The sequence below is a fragment of the Scyliorhinus canicula genome, chromosome 5 (assembly GCF_902713615.1).
Source record: "Scyliorhinus canicula chromosome 5, sScyCan1.1, whole genome shotgun sequence".
NCBI lineage: Eukaryota > Metazoa > Chordata > Chondrichthyes > Carcharhiniformes > Scyliorhinidae > Scyliorhinus > Scyliorhinus canicula.
This window is the reverse complement of record NC_052150.1, coordinates 52569094-52591702: the sequence shown is the minus strand read 5'-3', so window position 1 is coordinate 52591702 and position 22609 is coordinate 52569094. Positions and strand designations below refer to the sequence as shown.

At 44.1% G+C, this 22609-nt stretch overlaps 1 protein-coding gene across 3 annotated transcripts in view; it reads left to right on the top strand.

Annotated features, from left to right (window-relative positions):
- atxn1a (ataxin 1a) overlaps positions 1-22609 on the top strand; it is a 400286-nt gene that overhangs the window by 350798 nt on the left and 26879 nt on the right. For all 3 annotated transcript variants that reach the window (XM_038797053.1, XM_038797054.1, XM_038797055.1), the window contains one exon: positions 9534-11498. In XM_038797053.1, the coding sequence (XP_038652981.1) occupies positions 9687-11498 (1812 nt within the window). In that variant the 5' untranslated portion in view covers positions 9534-9686. The remainder of the gene's footprint in view (positions 1-9533; positions 11499-22609) is intronic.

Sequence of the window (22609 nt, the reverse complement as noted above, 5' to 3'; positions counted from 1 at the left end):
TCCTAAGTGCTGTATCTAACTGTTTCTTGAAACCATTGTTTTGGACTCCACTGCTTCCTGTGGTAACGATTTCCACAGGCTCACCACTCTCTTGGTGAAGACATTTCTCCTCATCTCTGTCCTAAATGGTCTACCCCCTATCCTCAGACTGTGACCCCTAGTTCTGGACAGATTCACCATTGGGAACATCCTTCCTGCATCTACCCTGTCCAGTCCTGTTAGATTTTATAGGTTTCTATGAGATACCCCCTCAATTCTTCTGAACTCCAGCGAATACAATCCAACCGATTCAATCTCTCCTTGCACATCAGCCCTGCCATCCCGGGAATCAGTCTGCTAAACCTTCTGTGCCCTCCCTCCATAGTTGTTGGAGATGCCTTGGATAAGGAGACCAAAACTGCACACAATATTCCAGGTGTGGCATGACCAAGACCCTGTATAATTGCAGCAAGACATCCCTCCCCCTGTACTTGAATCCTCTCACCTGCATGCTTACCTTCAGTGACTGGTGCACGAATATACCCAGGTTTCGTTGCATGTTCCATTCTCCTAATTTATGGCCATTCAGATAATAGTCTGCCGCCTTGTTTTTGCCACCAGTGTGGATAACCTCCCATTTATCCAAATTCTACAGCATCTGCCATCCATTTGCCCATTAACTCTGAAGGATCTCTGCATCCTCCTCACAGCTCACCCTCCCACCCAACTTGATGTCATCTGCAAATTTGGAGATATGACATTTTGTTCCCTCATTAAATCATTAATATATATTGTGAATAGCTGGGGCCCTAGCACCGATCTCTGTGGTACCCCACTAGTCAACTGCCTGCCAATTTGAAAAAGGCCCATTAATTCCTCCTCTTTGTTTCCAGTCTGCTGACCAATTTTCTATCCATCTCAATACATTACCCCTAATCCCATGCGCTTTAATTTTACATGCTTATCTTTTATGCGGGACTTCGTCAAAAGCCTTCTGAAAGTCCAAATGCACCACATCCACTGGCTCCCCTTCATCATTTCTACTAGTCACATCCTCTAAGATTTCCAATAGATTTGTCAAGCAAGAGTTCCCCTTCATAAATCCATGCCAACTCTGTCTGACCCTGCCACTGTTTTCTAAATGCTCTGCTCTGTCAGGGGGCGATGGTTAGATCCACTCTTGTAGGAGATGGTCATTGCTGAAACTTTTGTGATGCAAATGTAATTTGCCACTTGTCAACACAAGCCTTGATATTGTCCAGGTCTTGCTGCATTTGGACATGGCCTGCTTCAATATCTGAGGAGTTGTGAATGGTGCAGTCATCTGCAAACATCCCTACTTCTGATCTTATGATGGAAGGGGGGTAATCGAAGCAGCTGAAGATGTTTGGGCGAGAACACTACCTTGAGGAACTCCTGCAGTAATGTCCTGGAGCTGAGAAGCTTGCAAGTGAAATGAAAAAATGAATGAAAATCGCTTATTGTCACGAGTAGGCTTCAATGAAGTTACTGTGAAAAGCCCCTAGTCGCCACATTCCGGTGCCTGTCTGGGGAGGCTGGTACAGGAATCGAACCGTGCTGCTGGCCTGCTTGGTCTGCTTTAAAAGCCAGCGATTTAGCCAAGTGAGCTAAACCAGCCCCTAAAGTGAAGGGGAGCTGGAACTGTTGAACTAAATGAGTGTATTTTGCTCTATTCAAAAGCACCAGTGCAGAGGGGATAGATCTGATTGTCCCTTTGTTGCGATTTTAAACTTGGAGTGACATTTTCCAGTACATTAAGAAAAATAAGAAGAGTAAAAGTGGCTCAGTCAAACAAAAAAGTCTCTTCAAAATCTGCACATTTCTCCTGCATTGTATCACTGCAGAAATAACATGAACACACAAACAATAGAAACCAACGATACTAAATTCAGTCAAGCAGGCAGAAAGGCTTTTCTTCTCTCTACTCAATAATCTACCTGCAATATAACCTTGTCAATTGAGGAGTCAGCTTCTTATTATCTCCAAGGGGTTATTCCTATTAACTCCTGTCTGTTCGCCCGCCAGTTTAAATTTTTTTTTGTTCTGTTGAAATTTATGACATAAATCTGTAGTCTGCTGTAATATTGGAGGTTTATTTGCTCCACCAGCAGTATCTCATATCGATTTGTTTTTATCTGAATTTGAGGAGCCTTCAGACAACCAAGGAGGTCCGCAGGGCTTTGGGTAAGATGTTCCTTTGGAGCAGTAGTTTTCAAATCAAATGCATCACCTCTTACGATAAATTAGTGTCAAAACACCAACTTGACTGTTTGCTTTTTCTTGGTGGAATTCAGCTGAGTTTATTTATCCTGTACTATTAAAATTAGATTCATCAGCATTTAAAATGTTTCACTGCAATGATTAAACAGACACCTAATTGAAATGTGGAGAGTGTGTGAAGCACGTGCCTGCACGTTGATTAAAGTTAATAAGTTCTGCCCATAAGCATCATTGTAGTGGTGGTGAGTGCTGGAGACTTAAGTGGGGATTCAGTATGAGCTTTGTTCAATATTTTTGAGTCTGCTTGGAAATGTTGGAAGTGAAATTGGTCTTCGCCAGTAGCAGACTTGCAGCGGATTGGATGCCTGTTTTAAACTGTGCTCAATTTTCTCTTCTGTAAAATCTGAGGGGAAAAAGTAATTGGGCAGAATGTAAAACCAAACGCTGAATCGCAATGAGCTTGTATTGCACTAAAGGCAAAGACCGATTTCACCCTGTTAATATGTGAATTTACGACCATTTATAATTATAATAATCTTTATTGTCACAAGTAGGCTTACATTAACACTGCAATGAAGTTACTGTGAAAAGCCCTGAGTCGCCACATTCCGGCGTCTGTTCGGGTACACAGAGAGAATTCAGAATGTCCAAATTACCTAATAGCACTTCTTTCGGGACTTAAGTGAGTGGGCAAACAATTGACACGGTACAATGTGGGAAAATATGCGATTGTCCACTTTGGCAGGAAGAAAAGAAAAGCAGAATATTATTTATATGGAGAGAGACTGCAGAATGCTGCAGTACAGAGGGATTGGAGTGTATCCCTCTGCATGCTAACGATCTGAATCACAGATCGTTAGCATGCAGCTACAGCAAGTAATCCGGAAGGCAAATAGAATGTTGACTTATATGGCAAGAGGGATGAAGCATGATAGTTGGGACGTTTTGCTACAACTGTGCACTCCAGGTACAGTGTTACCAATGTACTGTTTACAGTTCTGGTATCCTTAAGTAAGAATCTATTTAGATTGGAAACAGTTCAGAGATGGTTAATTACACACAATCCTCAGATGAAGGGCTTATTTTATGAGAATAGGTTGAGCAGATTGGGCCTGTACTCAATGGATTTTAGAGCAGTGGTTCCGAACTGTGCCGTGAAGACCACCCCCCCCCCCCCCCCAAAGTGTGCCACAAAAAAAGATTCAAAATTCATGTAGTTAAACTAAAACTAACCTTTGTCTTCTGCTCTGTGGTTGGCAAACCCAAGACTTGTCTAATGTTTGGCCTCGCGCACGCCAGCTAGGAAAGAGGCCCACGCGCATGACCACCGGGATTTGGAGCTGAAGACAAAGGTCCCATGCGCTTGCACTAAAAACAATAATTCTGGGAGAAGCGAGAGAGACGAGTAGTGGTTTTTAAAAAAAAACAGGTGAGGAAAGGAAGAAAGTTCCCAGTATTGAAGAAGACAGAAAATAGCAGGTGTTCCTCAATTATTTTAATAGTGTAGAGGTGTACCATGATATATAAAAGGTTTAGAAGAATGAGGTGAAATATATACAATTCTGATGGGGCTTGACAGGGTGGATGCTGGCAGGATGTTTCCTCTCGGGGGTGGGGGGGAAGAGGGGGAAATCTGAAACTAGGGGCACAGTTTAAAAGTACGGTGCCTCCTATTTAAACAAATGAGGAATTTTATTGGAATGCAAAGTATTCTGTTTGGCACTGACTTGGCTGAGGAGTTGCCAGAAAGATGACAGAGTTAGGCATCTATCTTTGGGCCCCACTTCAAATTTTTGGCAAGGTTTATTTACTTCCTTAGCTTTCAACCGTGCCCAGATACCCACAAGGCAATAGGGCTATTTGCCTGTAGTTCGGAGTTTAGTTCATGAGCACTACTGTGTATCCACACACTGAACGCCTAAGGTCCTACGGGTTCCTCAAGCTTTATCAAGAAGTCATGGGGGATCCAGTTTCCGTGTGTCATAATGTGTTGTGCATTTGGCACTCATTTCCATTTTTCCCAGCCAGCAGTATAGGTCGAAAGTGAGAAGCACACTAACATGCAAAAAACATAACCACACTAATTCTCTTCACCTGCAGACTAGACATAACACCTCAAACTGTTAAACACCCATATAAATGTGTAAGTTAAAGAAAACATGTGAAACTGTCTGATTCTCAGAAACCCTTTGTGACATTGCTAATAGAATTGAAAAAAAACTGTTAAAATATTGGTCAATTTACAACATTTAAGAGATCATGTCCCTTGTAAGTGTCAACATGGATTTGATCATTTGAATGGTCTCCTTCTGTGCTATAATGACTTTGACTCTTCATGAGTATTTTCAGTTGGTGCTTGCTCAATTTTTTAGGACCTCTCCCAGATAGAGAAGGCTGTTCTACATCTGCAAACCTAGGCTGAGAGCTTGTTGGCAATTATTCGCAGGAGAGATATCATTGGTGAGCCTGATTGTATCCTTGCCAGATGTCTATTTAATGTGCACTTTTCTGTCATTACTACTAGGTAGCAATCAGGAGTTGGGCCCTGCCTGGTTGATTGTCACTTATGTGGTTAAGCATTACCGAGATGTGTTGCAGTTTAGAACAGAACTGATCCTGCACCTTCTCACCTTCATGACTGGTACCAATGATGACCTTGCCGCATAATCACAGTTTCACCACCTTCCCACACCCAATTAGCCCCTACCCCTATGATTTGTTAATTTGCTCAGTGTAACTTAGTTGCCAGATATGATAGTGAGTTTCACAGGCCGTGATCTCATGTCCAGCATCATGTTAGCTGATCTCACTTGGGAAGGTCGTGCAAGGGACCACAGTTGTCCTCCGTGCCCTCGGACTAAGAAAGGCGAAAATCCAAACACAGCTTTCGATGCTGCTCCTAATTGTGACTCCATGCTCCCATTGGAAAATGCATTTTGAGGATGGACAGAATCCGGTTTGGCTGTGATGGTGGCTCCAGTTGTGAAGTTTGTTGCATTTCCTGCTCACACGCAAAGCAAGGTACCAGAGGATTGCTGCCTTCAAGATATCTGTGCAGCAGTGTAAGTGGAGAAGTGGGAAAGATGGAATTGTAATTGTTGACTTTATCACTTTTTATCTCTTTGTTTGATGGTGATAGATTTTGTAAAAATTGCAACAAGGCAATCTTCATTGTTATTCAAAACCTAAGTACTAGCACGATCTCAACAAAGGTTCACCTCAAAATCTTATACATTACTACTGATTATGTAGTGAATTAGTTTCTCCTTGACCAGTTTATGTTGGAGAGGTTTACAATAGTTCACAATAATGAAGTTCCACTCTGATTTATCTGGCGTTAGTCACACAAAAGAATTCCTGTGTTGGTGTATGAGTCATGAGTTCTACTGCTGTAGATTAGTGAATGCCCATCGGTCGCATGACCTCCGTGCAGTAATTGATATAGCCTCACAATATGTAACGTTCCATGTATAGCACAGCAGCTGGTTTGGAGTGCATTGCAACACACTCGACAACTAGGAGTTCTGAACTGGGGGGAGGGGGGAGAGAAGGGGATTCTTAATGACATCCTGTTTCGTGCAAGCAAAGCTTTTGGCTGTTAATGTAGTCACCAGAACTCCCCGAGATTGTGTTACAGCCAGTGGCGCACGCCCAGCAGTCAGATGTTTTTGAGAAATCTATATATATTTTCAGCACACTTGAGATGTTCTCATGATAACTGTTGAATGACTTACTGCAGCTTTTGCCATTCAGCTTTCTGTTTTCTGTTAATTGAAATTCTGGATTTCTGTTCTTAAATTGACAACAGGGGTTTTCGATGGGTTCCTACAAAAATTTTGGCCATAACTGGACTAAGAAAACAGTGGCTGACTGCAGTGCAGTATGCGCGTTAGAGCCTCTAGGAATTGAGCAGAAGTCTTTATTATCAACACTACTCAATTGATTGGGATTGAAACAAAATCTTATAACAAATGCATTTGTAATTGGAAATGTAGAGTAATTACATCACAGAGACGACCATTTGGTCCATCATGTCTATGCTAGCCGACAAGGAGCTCTTTAGCATAATCCCACTTTACAGCTCTTGATCGCTAGACCTCTAGGTGACAGCCCTTCAGATGCATTTCCAAGCTTTTCCTTTAAATGTGATTAGGATTTCTGCCTTTGTCACCCTATTTGGGCACTGAATTCTAGATGCTGCCACCCTGCAAGTGAAAGACAGTCTCCTCATCTCTCTAATCCTTATGCCAATTACTTTAAATCTATGCCCCTGGTTATTGACCTTTCTGCGAATGGAAATAAGTCTTTTCTATCCACTGTATGTAGTCTCCTCTTAATTTTGTACACCTCAATTAAATCTGGACAATAAGTAAAGATCTATGGAAGAAATAAATATCTTTAAATTGTAGATGCTAAGACGTGTATGTGTAAAATTCTATATGCAAACCATAGAACCAATGAAGAAGTGCTTGAAATTGGAAGAGCAAAAAGACTCTTGAAAAGTGACACCCAGAAAAGAAAATGTCAGTATTTTGGCCATTTGATCAGAGCTGAAAACCTTTTCTAGAGGGCAAATTGGAGGACAACAGAAAGGGGGTCAATGTAGCTGTTCTGGCTTGACTGGTATCATGGAGCAGTTGCAATGGAGTGTGAGGATGGCGCAAGGCAGAAGAGTGTAATATACAATGACAGCAGATCTCCTGGCGGGTGTATCTACAAGCAGAGTAGCAATTAAATCTTCTTTCAACTTCTTGTGTTCCAATATCTAATTGTTCCTCATAGCTAAAAGTCTTCATTCCTGACAACCTTCTCCTACATATCCGTACTCTAGCTGTGGCCTAACTAGTGTTTATACATTTGTAGCACAATGTCCCTTCTCTTATATTCTATGCTTCAGCTAATAAAAGATGACATTTAAAGCAGATAAGTGTGAAATGGTTTATTTTGCTCGGAAGAGGAAGGAGAGGCAACAAAAACTAGCTACAATTTTAAGACTGATGCAGAGTGGAGAAAGCACTAGAGCATTTATCAAAATAGAAGCATGGAGTACAAAAATAATGAAATTATGCTAAATCTTTATAAAACCCTGGTTCGACTTGAGGTGGATTATGTGTTCAGTTCTGGCACCATACTTGAGGAACAATGGCAAACCCTTGGATAGAGTATGGAAGATATTTATCTGAATGGTACCAAGGATAAAAAAACTTCCGTTATGTTGCAACACTATAGAAATTGGGATTGTTCTCCTTGAAACAATAAGTTGAGGAAGTTTGATAAAGGTAATCAACATTTTGAAAGGTTTTAATGGAGTAAATTAAGAAAAGCTGTTTTTCAGCAGCAGAAGAGTCCATAATAAGAAAACCCAATTTAATGGTAATTTATAATCTTTATTAGTGTCACAAGTAGGCTCACATTAACACTGCAATGAAATTACTGTTAAAATCCCCTAGTCGCCACACTATGGCACCTGTTCGGGTACACAGAGGGAGAATTCAGAATGTCCAATTCACTTAACGGCAAGTCTTTCGCGACTTGTGGGAGGAAACTGGAGCACCCGTAGGAAACCCATGCAGACACTAGGAGAACATGCAGACTTAAAAAGGATTAAATCAGCTATGGGCAAATACATGAATTTTAAAGCCAGAAGTGAAATAAAATCTTTGTAATCAGAACTTTTATTTAATCAGCAAAATAATATTGAAATGGGTAAATTAAACTGTTTAACTACTAAATACCTACAACCTATTTCACAATGTGTAATGATAAAATAAATTCTTTGGTCATCATAAGCTGTCCCCTCACCATCTCCTGCTCCATGGAACAACTTTTGACCACCAATATGTGATGCAGGGCATTGTGCTGCTGGCAGAAAGCCTTCCCACCAATAATACAATTTAAATAATAATGACTGTGGACCTGCTGTTTCCAAGACGCGCAAGTAGGTGGCACAAATGCTGGAAAATTATCTTGATGTTGCTCGTTAGGACACAAAGATGAACTTCAACTGCATCAGAGACCTGGGTGCATGCATCATACCTGAACAGCAGTAGGCAAATGCTGCCATTGTCGGTGGCTTATCAGTGATTGAAGTCTTTCGGGATTAACTCTTTAAAATCAAGAACACATACATTTATGCTGCTATCCAGCAGTCACCTGAATTCAGCATCGCACCAGACTGGCACGCATTAGTTTTAACAGCATGTTTAAACTGCCACAGATTAGTCATATCTTGATTTTTGTTTGTGCACATTTTAGTGCAGCGTGATCTTTGGAAAGCTTTTAGTTCCTCTCTGTGTTGCTTAAACCACACTGCAAAATATTCAATGCCTTTTTAAATCTAATTCATGTTTGCAAAAGATGGACCTTGCAAATCAGTGTAAAACATTCCATTTTGATGAGATTATCCAGCAAGCAAAGCATCTCTATTCTTTGAAAGATAAATTTAGCTTCTGCTTAGACTCCGAATAGATATTTACAGCCTGCATTTATTTTTATACTATCACTAGTCTCTGCTAAAGAGCTAAACATAGCTCAAGAAAATATCCTAAGTACCAGCCTGTATTCCTTACTGAATACTCTATTAATTGTCCAACAGTTAAAACCACCCATTGTCTGTTAACAGTGTTTTCTTTAGTTCACATTGGTGTAGTATATAGCTTCCTCACTACTGCTTAGTATTGAGCAAATGTGGATTCGTGAGAATTTTTGAGATATTGTGATCTTCCTCTGTGCTGAAACTCTACAGTTAAATTAATTAGAAATAAGATGAAAATATTTATTTTATAGGAGCAATAATTTGCATACCTGTACAACCATTTCCAAGTTGTGATTTGGAAAGAAAAATGGTCATGAGATTTAAAACAGCAGAATGTTGTGCATGCTGAGTCTTCAGTTTAGGCTGGTTGTAACTGGTTTTAAACAGTTGTACGGAATTAAGGCTGTTATTAAATCACCTAATATTCAAATGGATTGCATTTGTTTTTGTGAACAAGTAGTAAGGAACACCTTTCCCTTGAGGATTAAACATAGTACGATGTGGCACTTTGACTGCAGGGCGTTGTATTCCCCTTTTAAAACGGCTTGTAGCACTTCTGGGAGAGACTGGGGAAGGGGAGGAAGGAAGAACAAGTTAATAGAAAGAAACTGGTTTATCTCAGATGACTTGAAATTTACAAAACGTCTGATTGGTGTGAAGCTATCATCAGGATATTTGTACAGTTCGTATTGCAATGATGTTTAATTTATATATTTGCTATAAATTTAGAGTGCCTGTTTGCTAAATGTGAGGTTTTTAACCTTTCTTTACATTTCAGATTCCAGAGCAGTTGTGAAGAATTCTGGCTGGAAGAAATGATGCCTCATGCAGTTCTTGGATCATTTTGGGACAAACTGCCAGAAAGCAAATGCAACATCCAGGTTATCAAACTAGAATCAAAGCCTAACAGACACTAAGCAAGTTTTTAAAAATGAAATCCAACCAGGAACGCAGCAATGAATGTTTACCACCCAAAAAGCGGGAGTTTCCTGTTAACACCCTGCCCTTGGCAGAGAAGGCAGTTGTAGCAGCTACTGTAAGTGAAAGCAGTCGCAGTGAAAACTTGGCATGGCTCGCCAATGTAGCTAGCAGCCAAAGCAGCATGGGCATAAGATATGGACATGTCAAAGTAGCAGGTGAAACCTCAGTGGAAACTGGCTTACCGCTATATAAACCACTAGCGACTGCAGTGGACTATTCATCGCCTGGGAATGTTAGACCAACTCCAGGGGTAGCACATCTTCGTGCTGTTTATTCATCTTCAGCATTAGCTCAATCAGGACCTTCTGCGACAGCAGTAGAGTATGCCCCCTTGCAACCTGCTACTTTTCAGTTTGTCGGGCCACCTTACAGCGGACCATACTCCAGCCCAGCTGCATTCGTCCCTTCCCCATTAATCTCCCCGACAGCCTGTAATGCTTCTGCCACTCCATCTCAGTATTCCCATCTAGAACCCTACTCTACAATCTTCGCCAGTATAGGTAGCCCACCCCAGCACAAGGTTGAACAGCAGGTAGTCAGGCCACACAGAATGATAACTGGGTCACCCCTACCAAATGTGCAAAACCAGTATGTGCAAATTTCAAGTTCGTCTCCAAATATGACCAGGCCCCTCTCCCCTGCAACAGTTCCCCTCCATTTACACTCTCACCCATCCCTGATTCCGCACACCCTCTCAGTCAGTACACCATCACAGGTGGTTCTCCAGTATGCAGATGCCGGATACCATGTTGCATCAAGGGAATCCATAAGGAAGGTTGAAGATAGCAGATCACATTTAATTCCAAGAAGGGAAGTATCAAATGGTGAAATTGAAAAAAACAGGAGATATGCCATTTCACCCAGCACAGAAATGAACATGGAAAAAGCAGCAAACAAACCAATTTCTCGGCACTATGAAATAAGGCATGGGAGCCATGGGGTTGTTCACTCAAGTCCTGCTGATTATAATGCACATGAAACTTTATGTCCTAGAGCCTCAGTAATGATGATACCTAATAGTCACACGCCTACTACAGATCTGGAGGTCCAACAGGCCATAGACAGGGTCAACTCTCCTTTGACACTATATGATAAGACTAACTTAAATCATGGGAAGGCTGCGTTTTCTCCACATTCTGTCATCCAAACTACCCATAATCCCACTGACCACCTCTCTATAGGACTACCTGCCAGTGCTGTGTACCCTGGTGCTCAACAGCCACTTATTGGTTACATAAGCAGTCAACAGCAAGCACTTGGTTATCATGGGAACCTGCAACAACACCTGGTAATCCCAGGCAGCCAGCCCCTCCTCATTCCTGTATGCAGTGCAGCGGTTGAAGCATCAGGGGTAGCGTCTACAATAGTTACGACATCTCCTCAGTTTGCTGCAGTGCCTCATCCATTTGTCAGCACGGCCAGTCCCAAGACCGAGAACTATCATCCTGAATCGCTTGTCACACAGCCAACTTACCACACGACCGTCGTTCAGGCCCAAGTGCACCTGCCAGTAGTGCAGTCAGTGAACTCTCCTGTCGCAGCTTCTAATCAACTGCCACCCTACTTCATGAAAGGATCAATCATACAGCTAGCTAATGGAGAGCTTAAGAGAGTTGAAGATTTAAAAACCGAGGACTTCATACAGAGTGCTGAAATCAGCAGTGACCTGAAGATTGATTCTAGTACTGTGGAGCGCGTTGAAGGCAGTCACACCTCCAGCTTTGCTCTATTGCAGTTTGCAGTTGGAGAACACCGAACACAGGTATGAGTGACCAGGTCAACTGGAGCATTTTATGTTTCTTTGCAAAGAGTAGCGTTGAATAATAGGATTGTGTCAATCTTCCGCTGATAGATTCACACAATTATGTTTCTGGGTGGTAAATCAGTAAAATAAATTGCCATCCAAATTTGTCATTTCGCATTCATTTCTTGCCAAATATCAATCCGAGAGATGCGTGTACATAGTCACGTTAATGTCACCACGCACATTACTATACTTGCTATGGATATCACTGATGTGATGACTGCACATATCAGAACTTAATTTTCAGTAAGAAAGACTGTGTTTTTGAATTTATTGGAAGGGATCTTGGATCATTAGGTACTACTATCATACAAATGTCAAGTCTTTCTTAGTGGGGTACAGAGCAGAGGCAGCATGTTAATGCAGTTACCAAAGTGGTAACCCCATGAAGGCAGAGTATAAATCAAAGGCTGGCACACATTATATACCATGGCACTGTTTACCTAAAACAAAGTCACAAATGTTCCCCATTGATGTAATCGCCAACAATTCTGTTATTCAATATCAGTGGCAAGTATGGGATTGTGGCCAAAGCAAGAAATATGTACTATTTAGTTTAAAGAAAACTATCTAGGTGTTAAATGTGCATCAGATGATGAGCCCCTTGAAAGTATTATCTGAGTATTGTGTGAATAGTTACAAGTGGTCATTTAGCTTAACTGTGGTAATTGCATGTTTTTTTCCTCTCATTTTTGAAATGTTCAAATTTATTTTTTGAACAGATTTTTCTCTCCATTTACCTGGATATTTGGAGTTCCGTTTTGTCTACTACCTTTCCTCTGTCTTTGGTGGGGAAAATAAATAAAACACCAGCTTTTTAAGTTGTCAATAAAAACTGATTCCTAAGTGTGGAAATGTATCTACTGGTGCCATTAAAATGAGCTAACACAGAAACCTCCCCATCTATAGGAGTTAGGGTTTGGGTTACTTTGACTCATACAGTTTCATCAGCTATTTGCTGAGCCTTTAGATGGAGCAGTGATGGGACGTTGAAGAGCAAAATGGTAAATATGTTTGAAAGTAAATAAGATCGGTAAACATGAAATTTTGAAACTGTTAAACACACTTCAGGTGATTAATAAGTGGAAATGAAATTTTGACAACTTATGTTCAACATAAAATAATGTAGGCTTGGCATAAAATAAAACTTTAAGGTTTTCAATAATGTGCCACCTCGTTACCATTGATCGCCTTATCAAAGAAAAAAAGCCAGGATGCCATCTTGCTTATTTTTGCATAGTTTTTTGATGAATAAAAACCTGTTTTGCTCAGAATGAGCTTCTGCAGATTGAACAGTGGATTCAAGAAACAATTGAGGATCATGATTTTCGATGTTAGCTATGCCACATCCCTCGGATGATTTGTTTTGTCTTTTCCTCATAACTTTCACGTATGGCTCCAAATTGCTGCTTGTGAAAGGCAGTGGTCACACTTCGGGGGTGGGGATTGTAGGCTGTGGGAAACATTTAGAGGTCATTTAGAAGTATCACTTTAGATACAATATTAAATCCAATTTAATTCACGCAAGATTACAAGTCAGTTACAGATCAGGAAGATTACAGAATGTTTGCTGGCCCAGGGGATCACAAGGCAGTTGTGGATTGGGGAGATCACAAAATGGTTCCAGATCTACAAGGCCATTAATCTCATTTTATGTCATCCATCAAAACTGAGTAGTTTTTATGCCCAAGAAAAACGCAACAGCATATTAGCGGAGGGTTCATCTAGCAAAATGCTATGAAAATGCAAAAGATCTGTGAGCACGTGATGAGTCCTTTTTAGGGGGAATGGTGTGAAGTGCTTGAATTTAATCAGTAGTTTGGGCCTTTTGATAGCCTAGTCTAGAAGGATTAATACACTGATTCCTTTACAGTAGATCCTGTTGATATGCTGACTTTCAGACATCGGTATTCTGAGCTGTGAAATTTAGCATATTAATCAGTTTCCACTGCATTGATCATTATCAATCACGCGCCTCCCATTCTGGCCATGACCCTGGTTTGGCACTCTTCTCTGCTTACTTAAGTCCAAGGGACGCAGACTTGAATATTATGGGGGACAAGAACTGGTTTTGCTATCCATTGCCACATTTGGCTGGAGCACATGAAACACTCCTTTTTGCTTCCTGCTGTTTGTGTTGTACTCCAGTTATGATCATGCTTCAAACTCCTTGTCAGAGATGGAATTGTGTGCTTCCTTTTGTGATTCCACTCTCAGTTATCCTGTGTAAACCAAATGGTTCTGCAAAGATTTACCTGCCTGAAACCTAAACTCCAGTGGTTAAATTATGAGGTGACTGCAGTTTGGGGGAGCGAGCTATCAACGCCCGCAATGGAGGCTAGATGTGGGACTGCTGTCGGAGGAGGGGATCTGCGAGAGACTTCGGAGATGTATGCAAAATTACCTGCAGGTGAATGACACGGGGGAGGTCTCAGCGGCGACCCTGTGGGAGGCGCTAAAGGCAGTAGTGCGGGGGGAGCTGATTTCAATTGGGGCCCACAGAGCCAAGGCAGACCGGGCAGAGATGGATAGATTGGTCAGGGAAATGGGTCGGATAGATGAAGAGCACGCGGAGTCCCCGGGGGAGGTTTTACTCGGGGAGAGGCAGAGACTACAGGCGGAACTGGGGGCTCTATCCACGAGCAGGGCTGTGGAACAGCTTTGGAAGGCGAGGGGAGTGGTGTACGAGCATGGGGAAAAGGCTAGCAGACTGTTAGCGCAGCAACTCAGGAGGAGGGAGGCGACCAGGGAAATAGGTAGAGTAAGAGACGGGGGGGGGGGGGGGGGGGGGGGCGCAAAGTGGAGGACCCGGCAGAATTGAATAAGGTATTCCGGGACTTCTATCGTAAGCGGTATACTTCGGAGCCGCCGGAAGAACCGGAGGGGATGAAAAGGTTTCTGGACGGGTTAACATTCCCAACAGTAGGTGGAGGGCGAGTGGAAGAGCTGGGGGCCCCGATTAGAGTAGAGGAGGTATTGGGGGGCCTTAAGGCCATGCAGTCGGGGAAGTCCCCGGGGCCGGATGGATACCCAGTAGAGTTTTATAGGAAGTTCTCCGAGCTGGTGGGCCCGGTTTTGGCGAGGGTTTTTAATGAGGCAAGGGACAGAGGGACCCTGCCGCCGACAATGTCACAAGCCACCATATCACTGATATTGAAGCGGGGTAAAGACCCGGAGGCGTGCGGGTCCTACAGGCCAATCTCCCTGATTAATGTAGACGCCAAGCTCCTGGCAAAGGTACTGGCGGGTAGAATGGAGGACTGTGTACCGGAGGTGATTGGGGAGGATCAAACGGGGTTTGTGAAAGGTAGGCAGCTGGCGGCCAACCTGAGAAGATTACTTAATGTGATAATGATGCCCCCAGTGAGTAGGGAGGTGGAGGTAGTGGTGGCAATGGACGCCGAGAAGGCCTTTGACCGGGTGGAGTGGGACTATCTATGGGAGGTGCTCGGACGGTTTGGGTTCGGGGAGGGATTGGTGGACTGGATCAAATTATTGTATCGGGCCCCGAGGGCCAGCGTCAGGACCAACAGAGAAGTGTCGGAGTATTTTAGGTTGTACCGAGGGACCAGACAGGGCTGCCCGCTCTCCCCGCTGCTATTTGCGCTGGCCATAGAGCCGCTGGCGATTGCGCTGAGAGCCGCAGAGGGTTGGAAGGGGATGGTGAGGGGCGGGGTTGAACATAGGGTTTCTCTTTATGCAGACAACCTGCTCCTGTATGTGTCGGACCCAGTGGCCGGGATGGGAACTATACTGGGAATGCTGAGGAAGTTTGGCCAGTTCTCAGGATACAAATTAAATACGGTCAAGAGTGAAATGTTTGTGGTCCAGGCAAGGGGCCAGGAGAACAGATTGAGAGGGCTACCGTTTAGGCTGGTTGAGGAAAATGTCCGGTATTTGGGAATCCAGGTGGCACGAGACTGGGGCAGGCTGCATAAGTTAAATTTTGCCAGGGTGGTGGAGCAAATGAAGGGAGAGTTTCGGAGATGGGATGCACTCCCGCTGTCGCTGGCAGGGAGGGTGCAGACTGTAAAGATGACAATCCTCCCTCGATTTTTGTTTATTTTTCAGTGCCTCCCGATCTTTATCCCACAGTCCTTCTTCAAAAGAGTTAACGGGCTGATCATGAGCTTTGTCTGGGCGGGAAAATCCCCGCGGGTGAAGAAGGCGATGTTGGAGAGGAACCGCAGCGAGGGAGGGCTGGCTTTGCCGAGTCTGATCAATTATTACTGGGCGGCCAACATCGCTATGATAAGGAAGTGGATGGTGGGTACGGGGTCTATTTGGGAGCGGGTGGAGGCGGCTTCATGCAGGGGCTCCAGCTTGGCAGCCCTGGTCACGGCTCCTCTACCGCTGCTGCCGGCCAAGTACACCACCAGCCCGGTAGTGGTGGCGGCCCTGCGGATATGGGGCCAGTGGAGGAGGCATGTGGGGGAGATTGGGGCGTCTGTCTGGGCGCCAATCTGCGACAACCATTGGTTTGCCCCCGGAAGTATGGATGGGGGGTTCCGAGTATGGCGGCGGGCGGGGGCGGGAAGGGTGGGTGATATGTTCCTGGAAGGGAGCTTTGCGAGTCTGAGGAGCTTGGAGGAGAAATTTGGGTTGGTAAGGGGAAATTATTTTAGATACCTACAGTTGCGGGACTTTGTTCGTAGACAGGTCTTTCCCACGCCTCCCGCCAATGGGGATCCTCGACAGAATAGTCTCTAGGAGGGAAGAAGGGGAGGGTAGAGTCTCGGGTATATATAAGGTGCTCATGAGGGAGGAAGGGTCCCAGACAGAGGAACTGAAACTTAAATGGGAGGAGGCGCTAGGCGGGGAAATGGAGGATGGGCTGTGGGCAGAGGCCCTGAGTAGGGTAAATTCGACCGCGACATGTGCTAGGCTCGGGCTGATTCAATTTAAGGTCGTTCACCGGGCCCATATGACGGTGGCTCGGATGTGCAAATTCTTCGGGATAAAGGACAATTGCGCTAGGTGCGCGGGAGGACCAGCGAACCACGTGCACATGTTTTGGGCATGCCCTAAGCTGAGCGGGTACTGGGAGGGATTTGCGGGGGTCATGTCCCGGGTACTAAAAACAAGGGTGGTGTTGAGTCCAGGGGTGGCAATGTTTGGGGTTTCGGAGGACCCGGGGGTCCAGGGGGAGAAAGAGGCCGATGTTTTGGCCTTTGCTTCCCTGATAGCCCGGCGACGAATACTATTGGCGTGGAGGGACTCAAAGCCCCCGAAGACGGAGGTGTGGCTTGCGGACATGTCGAGTTTCCTGGGTATGGAGAAAATTAAGTTCGCCTTGAGGGGATCTGTGCAGGGGTTCGCCCGGAGGTGGCAACCATTTATTGACTTCTTTGCGGGAGAGTGAGCGTCAGCAGGGGGTGGGGGCGGGGGGGGGGGGGGGGGGGGGGGGAAGAGGGGGAGGGGGAAGGGGGGGGGGAGAGTAGAGTAGGAGGGAAAATATGGTGGGTAGTACCGGTGGGAGAGGAGCGGGCTTGTGCAATATGTTATGATTGAAGTATTGAAAGTGCATGGATGTTTGCACATTTTTGCCTTTTTTTTGCTTTCTATCAGATGATGTCTGTAACTGTTTATAAAGCCAAAAACTACCTCAATAAAATTGTTTATTAAAAAAAAAATTATGAGGTGAGATTACCCAAGATAGGGTTGTGTCCCCTGGATTTAGAAGATTAAGTAAGGGTAGATTTGATCAAAGTTTTCTGGATATTAAGGGGAACAGTTACGGTAGATAGAGAGAAATAGGGTATCTGGAACCTTGGTAAACAGTGGAACAAATCTCCTTAACCACCTTAACCAATGAGAGTAAAGGGTTAAGAAATAAACAGAATAAGGACAGAGATATGAGGTCCAATTAGTGGGCACTGTCATCCAAAAAAAGAAGTGTCATTTTGGGCGGGTTTGCCGGGGTGTTTCCTGCCAGCTTTTTGGTGAGATCCAGACCTGTATTCGCCCACACTTAATCGTTTTCTCACGGGTTAATCCCACATGTTGAATTTTTTTTCTGCAGTGAGGAATTAAACTCGCCTACCAAACCTAACGTCCTCAGAAATTGGGGTGCCATTTCGAAAGGGTGCCTCAATGTCAAAGTGAGCTTTAGGGGCCCCCACGGACAATGTGACCCCCATCCACCCCCGCCCCTGCAGATATGGGAACACCCTTGACCCAGAATGGGCATCTCCCCACCCCAATGCCCATCAATAAACATTGGCGTGAGCCCTGACCACCCAGGGATAGCCCGTTTATGGTTGGGGGGGGGGGGGGTGCTGAGAGCCCCCCACCCACCCTTTCAGGACCCCCCTCTTTAACCCCCCCTAAATTTCATGACCATCCCCCGGGTGCAAGAGGGAGTACCAGGGCCTGTCCTGTCCCCGACCACCAGGTGGGCAACAATGGCATCAGAGACTCCTGGATTGGCTGTCATGCCTGGCCTCTGCTTGTGGCAACTAGTACTAGTTGACGCCTAGGTGACACCTTGCTGTTGTGGCTGGTGCCTTCCAAGAGCTGGGAGAATACAGCCTCAAGACAACCACCTTCAATCCAACCAGGAATATTTAGATGAGGCTAATGGTTCAGCTGGGCGAGATCCCGATTGCACCAGCTATAGCAGGTCGACCGACTCGAGATCGGCCCGGTGTCTGGCACGAAGCCTGTCTTGGGCCACTCCTGCGATGCACCAGCAGAACGGGATTGGTTCCGGGCGAAACGCTGTGGGAAAATCGCGCCCAGTGAGTGAATTCAATACCAAATCAGATGCAGAAAGAGTAGTAAAGGGAGGGAAAGAAAATTTTGATTAAAAGTGAGAAAAATAGGAAAAGCAGGAGAAGTATATTTAAAATTTTGACATTTTAAAAATCTCTCAATTTGCAACCTGAAGTAATGAAGACGCCATATTTTTATTATTTGCATTCTGGGCAAGAGAGATTGATTGAGACACATTAACAGTTATCACATCATTAAAGGATATTTGTATTATTAATTACTAGTCCTGACTTTCTGACAAATTTACCTGCCAATTAAGCTGCAAATGCCGAAATGTCATGGAAAATCACAGGGAAGATTAGCGCAATTTGCAGTTTTCATGAAACCAGTAGGTTGTGACGAATGACAACCCTTGAATGCTCGAGGCCAAGTCAGAGAAAGTTTGAGCTGCAATGGGAGCGAACAGATCACTTTTTCAAATAGAGTTCGAGAAAATTGGGGAAAATAATAAGTGATGTTACAGGAGCGGAGGTAAGTAGTTAAGTATTTATTTTTCTTTTGGTTTCTCTCTCTGAAATGGAGCATTGATTTGAATAAGAGCCAGGAAATTAAAAATTTCAACCAGGGCAGGTAAAACACTAAGTGCATTAACAGTAAAAGTATTAGCAAAGAGCAGCTTCACCTGAGTGGAAATTCCATCAGGGTGAAAGGAAATTTGGTGCGTGTGTGAATTCAAGGTGTAAGGAGTGTACTTTATATACTTTTCACAGTAACTTCATTGCAGTGGTAATGTAAGCCTACTTGTGACACTAATAAAGATTATTATTATTACTATTAAAAATGGTTAAATTGGGACTGGGCTAAGTTACAGTAATGATCTAAAGTATCAAATTAATTGTAATACCTTAAACAAAGTTATTAGCTAGATTAAAAGCTATGAATAGACAATGGAGTGATATGTAAATTTGGAAACCTAGTTAGTTAAATGAACTACAACAGAGATGGCAGGGCACATAAAGTGTTGCTTCTGTAGCAGGTAAAGCTCGTAAACACCAGTATGATCCACAATAACCATTTCTGCAATTAGTGTCTGCAGAAACTTGGCACCGAGTTGATGAGCTGGAGTCTGAGCTTCAGACACTCATGAATCAGGGATGGAGAAAGTTATCGTGGCACTTTATTCCAGGAGATAGTCACACCCCTTAGGTTAGGCACTTCATATTTGGTCTGTGGTCAAGTAAGGGAGAGGGTGTGGCTACGAGTGAGGCAGGCATGGGGATCCAGAAGGCAGCACTGCAGGAGCCTCAGCCATTGCATTTGAAGCCTGTCGGGATGAAAGCATAACTGCAGGGTGGAAGAGCAAACTGGCCATATTCCGTGGTGTAGTGGGTTATTCAAGTTGGGAGAGTAAATGGAATGTAGCAGTGGTAGGGGACAGTTTAATTAAGGGGATAGATCCTGTACTCTGCAGCTGAGAGTGAGTTTTGCAAAGGCTGTGTTGCTTACCAGTAGCAGGATTAAGGGCATGTACCTGGGGCAGGAGAGGAGCTTGGGATAGAAGAAGGATCCAGTTGTTGTAGTCCATGTAGGTTCCAATGACAGAGGTAGGACTAAGAAGGAGGTTCTGCTCAAGGAGTATGAGCAGCATGGAGTTCAATGAAAAGTCAGAACCAAAAGGTGATAATCCCTGGATTACTAAAAGTATGAGCAAATTGGCTTAGGGTCAGTAAGAGCAGAGAGTTGAATGCTTGGCTGAAAGATTAGAATGGGAGAAGAGAGTGTCAATCCATGGGACACTGGCACACTGGGGAAAGAGGGAGCCATGCTGGCACCAGTGTCCTAACAAATCAAGGAACTGGAACTATAGGTAGGACTTTAAACTAAATAGTGGGATAGAGCGATCATTCATGGGGAAATTTAGACGTTAAAGAGAATGGACAAGGCAATAACAGTATATATGGGTCATGATAACCAGAGCGTTATAGGTGGGTACAGAGCTTACAAACATGGATTGCACCAGGCAATAGGACCAAAGTTGAGAAAATGGTAAAAAGACCAAAATTAGAGGTTCTTTATCAGAATGCATGCAATGACTTTAATATTTGTACAGATTAGACAAAATAAATTGGTAAAGGTAGTCTCGAGGACAAAGTTCAGGGAGCGTACTCAGGTCAGATTTGTAGAACCAACCATGAAACAGGCTACATAGAGCAGTGTTTTTCACAGTTTTTTCCTGGGACCAACTATTGCCAACCAGCCAACCTTCGCGACACACACTACTTTTGCTTTCCTTTAATGCGAAAGGGAGCCTGCCTGGTCCTCACGATCTCTAATTCATAGATATCATAGAATTTACAGTGCAGAAGGAGGCCATTCGGCCCATCGAGTCTGCACCGGCGCTTGGAAAGAGCACCCTACCCAAGGTCAACACCTCCACCTTATCCCCATAACCCAGTAACCCCACCCAACACTAAGGGCAATTTTGGACACTTAAGGGCAATTTATCATGGCCAATCCACCTAACCTGCACATCTTTGGACTGTGGGAGGAAACCAGAACACCCGGAGGAAACCCACGCACACACGGGGAGGACGTGCAGACTCCACACAGACAGTGACCCAGCCGGGAACCGAACCTGGGAGCCTGGAGCTGTGAAGCAATTGTGCTATCCACAAGGCTACCGTGCTGCCCATTCTCCACCCTTCTGCCGATGGGAGCAGTTTTTTCCCCTCTGTTCTCTCCAAACCCCTCATGATTTTAAAAACTTCTATCAAATCTCCTCTAAACCTTCTCCCAAGGTGGGTAGCTTCAGCTTCTCTATCCATGTAATTGAAGTTCCTCATTCTTGGAACTAAAGATTCTCATGGATCTCTACTGCACCTTCTTTAATGCCTTTCCAAAGTGTGGTGCCCTGTGTGCACTGCTCCAGTTGAGGACAAACCAATGTTTTGCTCTGAAGAAGAGTCACACCAATGTTAACTCTGTGTTTCTTTCTTCACAGACGCTGCCAGATCTTGAGTTTTTCCAGCCTCTTATTTTATTACAGATTTCCAGCATTAGTATTTGATTTTTATTTTGTACGTAAATATTTTACCATAATGTCCTTTTTGAACTCTACACCCCTATTTCTAAAGCCCAGGATCCTGCGAGTTTTATTAACTGCTTTCCACACATGCCCCAGGTTCTTCTGTTCTTGAATCCTCTTTAGAATGGTTTCCTTCATTTTATATTGTCTTTCCTCATTCTTCCTACCAAAATGAATCACTGGGCAGCACGGTAGCATAGTGGTTAGCACAATTGCTCCACAGCTCCAGAAACCCAGGTTCGATTCCCTGCTTGGGTCACTGTCTGTGCAGAGTCTGCACGCTCTCCCCATGTGTGTGTGGGTTTACTCCGGGTGCTCCGGTTTCCTCCCACAGTCCAAAGATGTGCAGGTTAGGTGAATTGGCTATGTATAGTGTCCAAAATTGCCCTTCATGTTGGGTGGGGTTACTGGGTTGTGGGGATAGGGTGATAGGGTGGAGGTGTGGGCTTGGGTAGGGTGCTCTTTCCAAGAGCTGGCGCAGACTCGATGGGCCAAATGACCTCCTTCTGCACTGTAATTTCTATGATTCATATATCTGTCATCTGTACACCCATTTCACTAACCTGTTTTGAAGTTTTACATTATCCTCAAAATTCACAATACTTCTCTAAATTTTTGTCATCTGTAAAATTTCAAATTGTGCCTTGTAGGGCCTAGATCAGGGGTGGGCAAACTTTTCCGTGCAAGGGCCACATTCAGAAATTCACAATTTTAAAGGGCCGCATAGTATAGTAAGTAAAATAATTACTTCACCCAGTTATGATTCTGGGCGCCTCATATAGAACATAGAACAGCACAGAACAGGCCCTTCGGCCCTCGATGTTGTGCCGAGCAATGATCACCCTACTCAAGTCAACGTATCCATCCTATACCAGTAAGTAACCCAACAGCCCCCCCCCCCCCCCCCATTGACCATTTAAAAAAAATGTTTTTTTAATTTTTTTTTTTTATGACTTGATCTTGGTGGGCCGCATAAAGACATTTGGCAGGCCGCATGCAGCCCGCGGGCCATAGTTTGCCCACCCCTGGCCTAGATCATTAGTACATAACAAAAAGAGCAATGTTCCTAACACCGATCTCTGGGAAACTCGCTATTAATCTTCATTTGTTTTGCCAGTGCCCCCTTTTATTCCATGATCTCTAACTTTGCTCAGAAGCTTGTTATGTGATGTACTCATTCAAATGCCTTTTGGAAGTTCACGTATACCACATCAACAAATTACTCTCACCTTCTCCCCTACCTCATCAAAAAACTCCAGTCAAGTTAGTT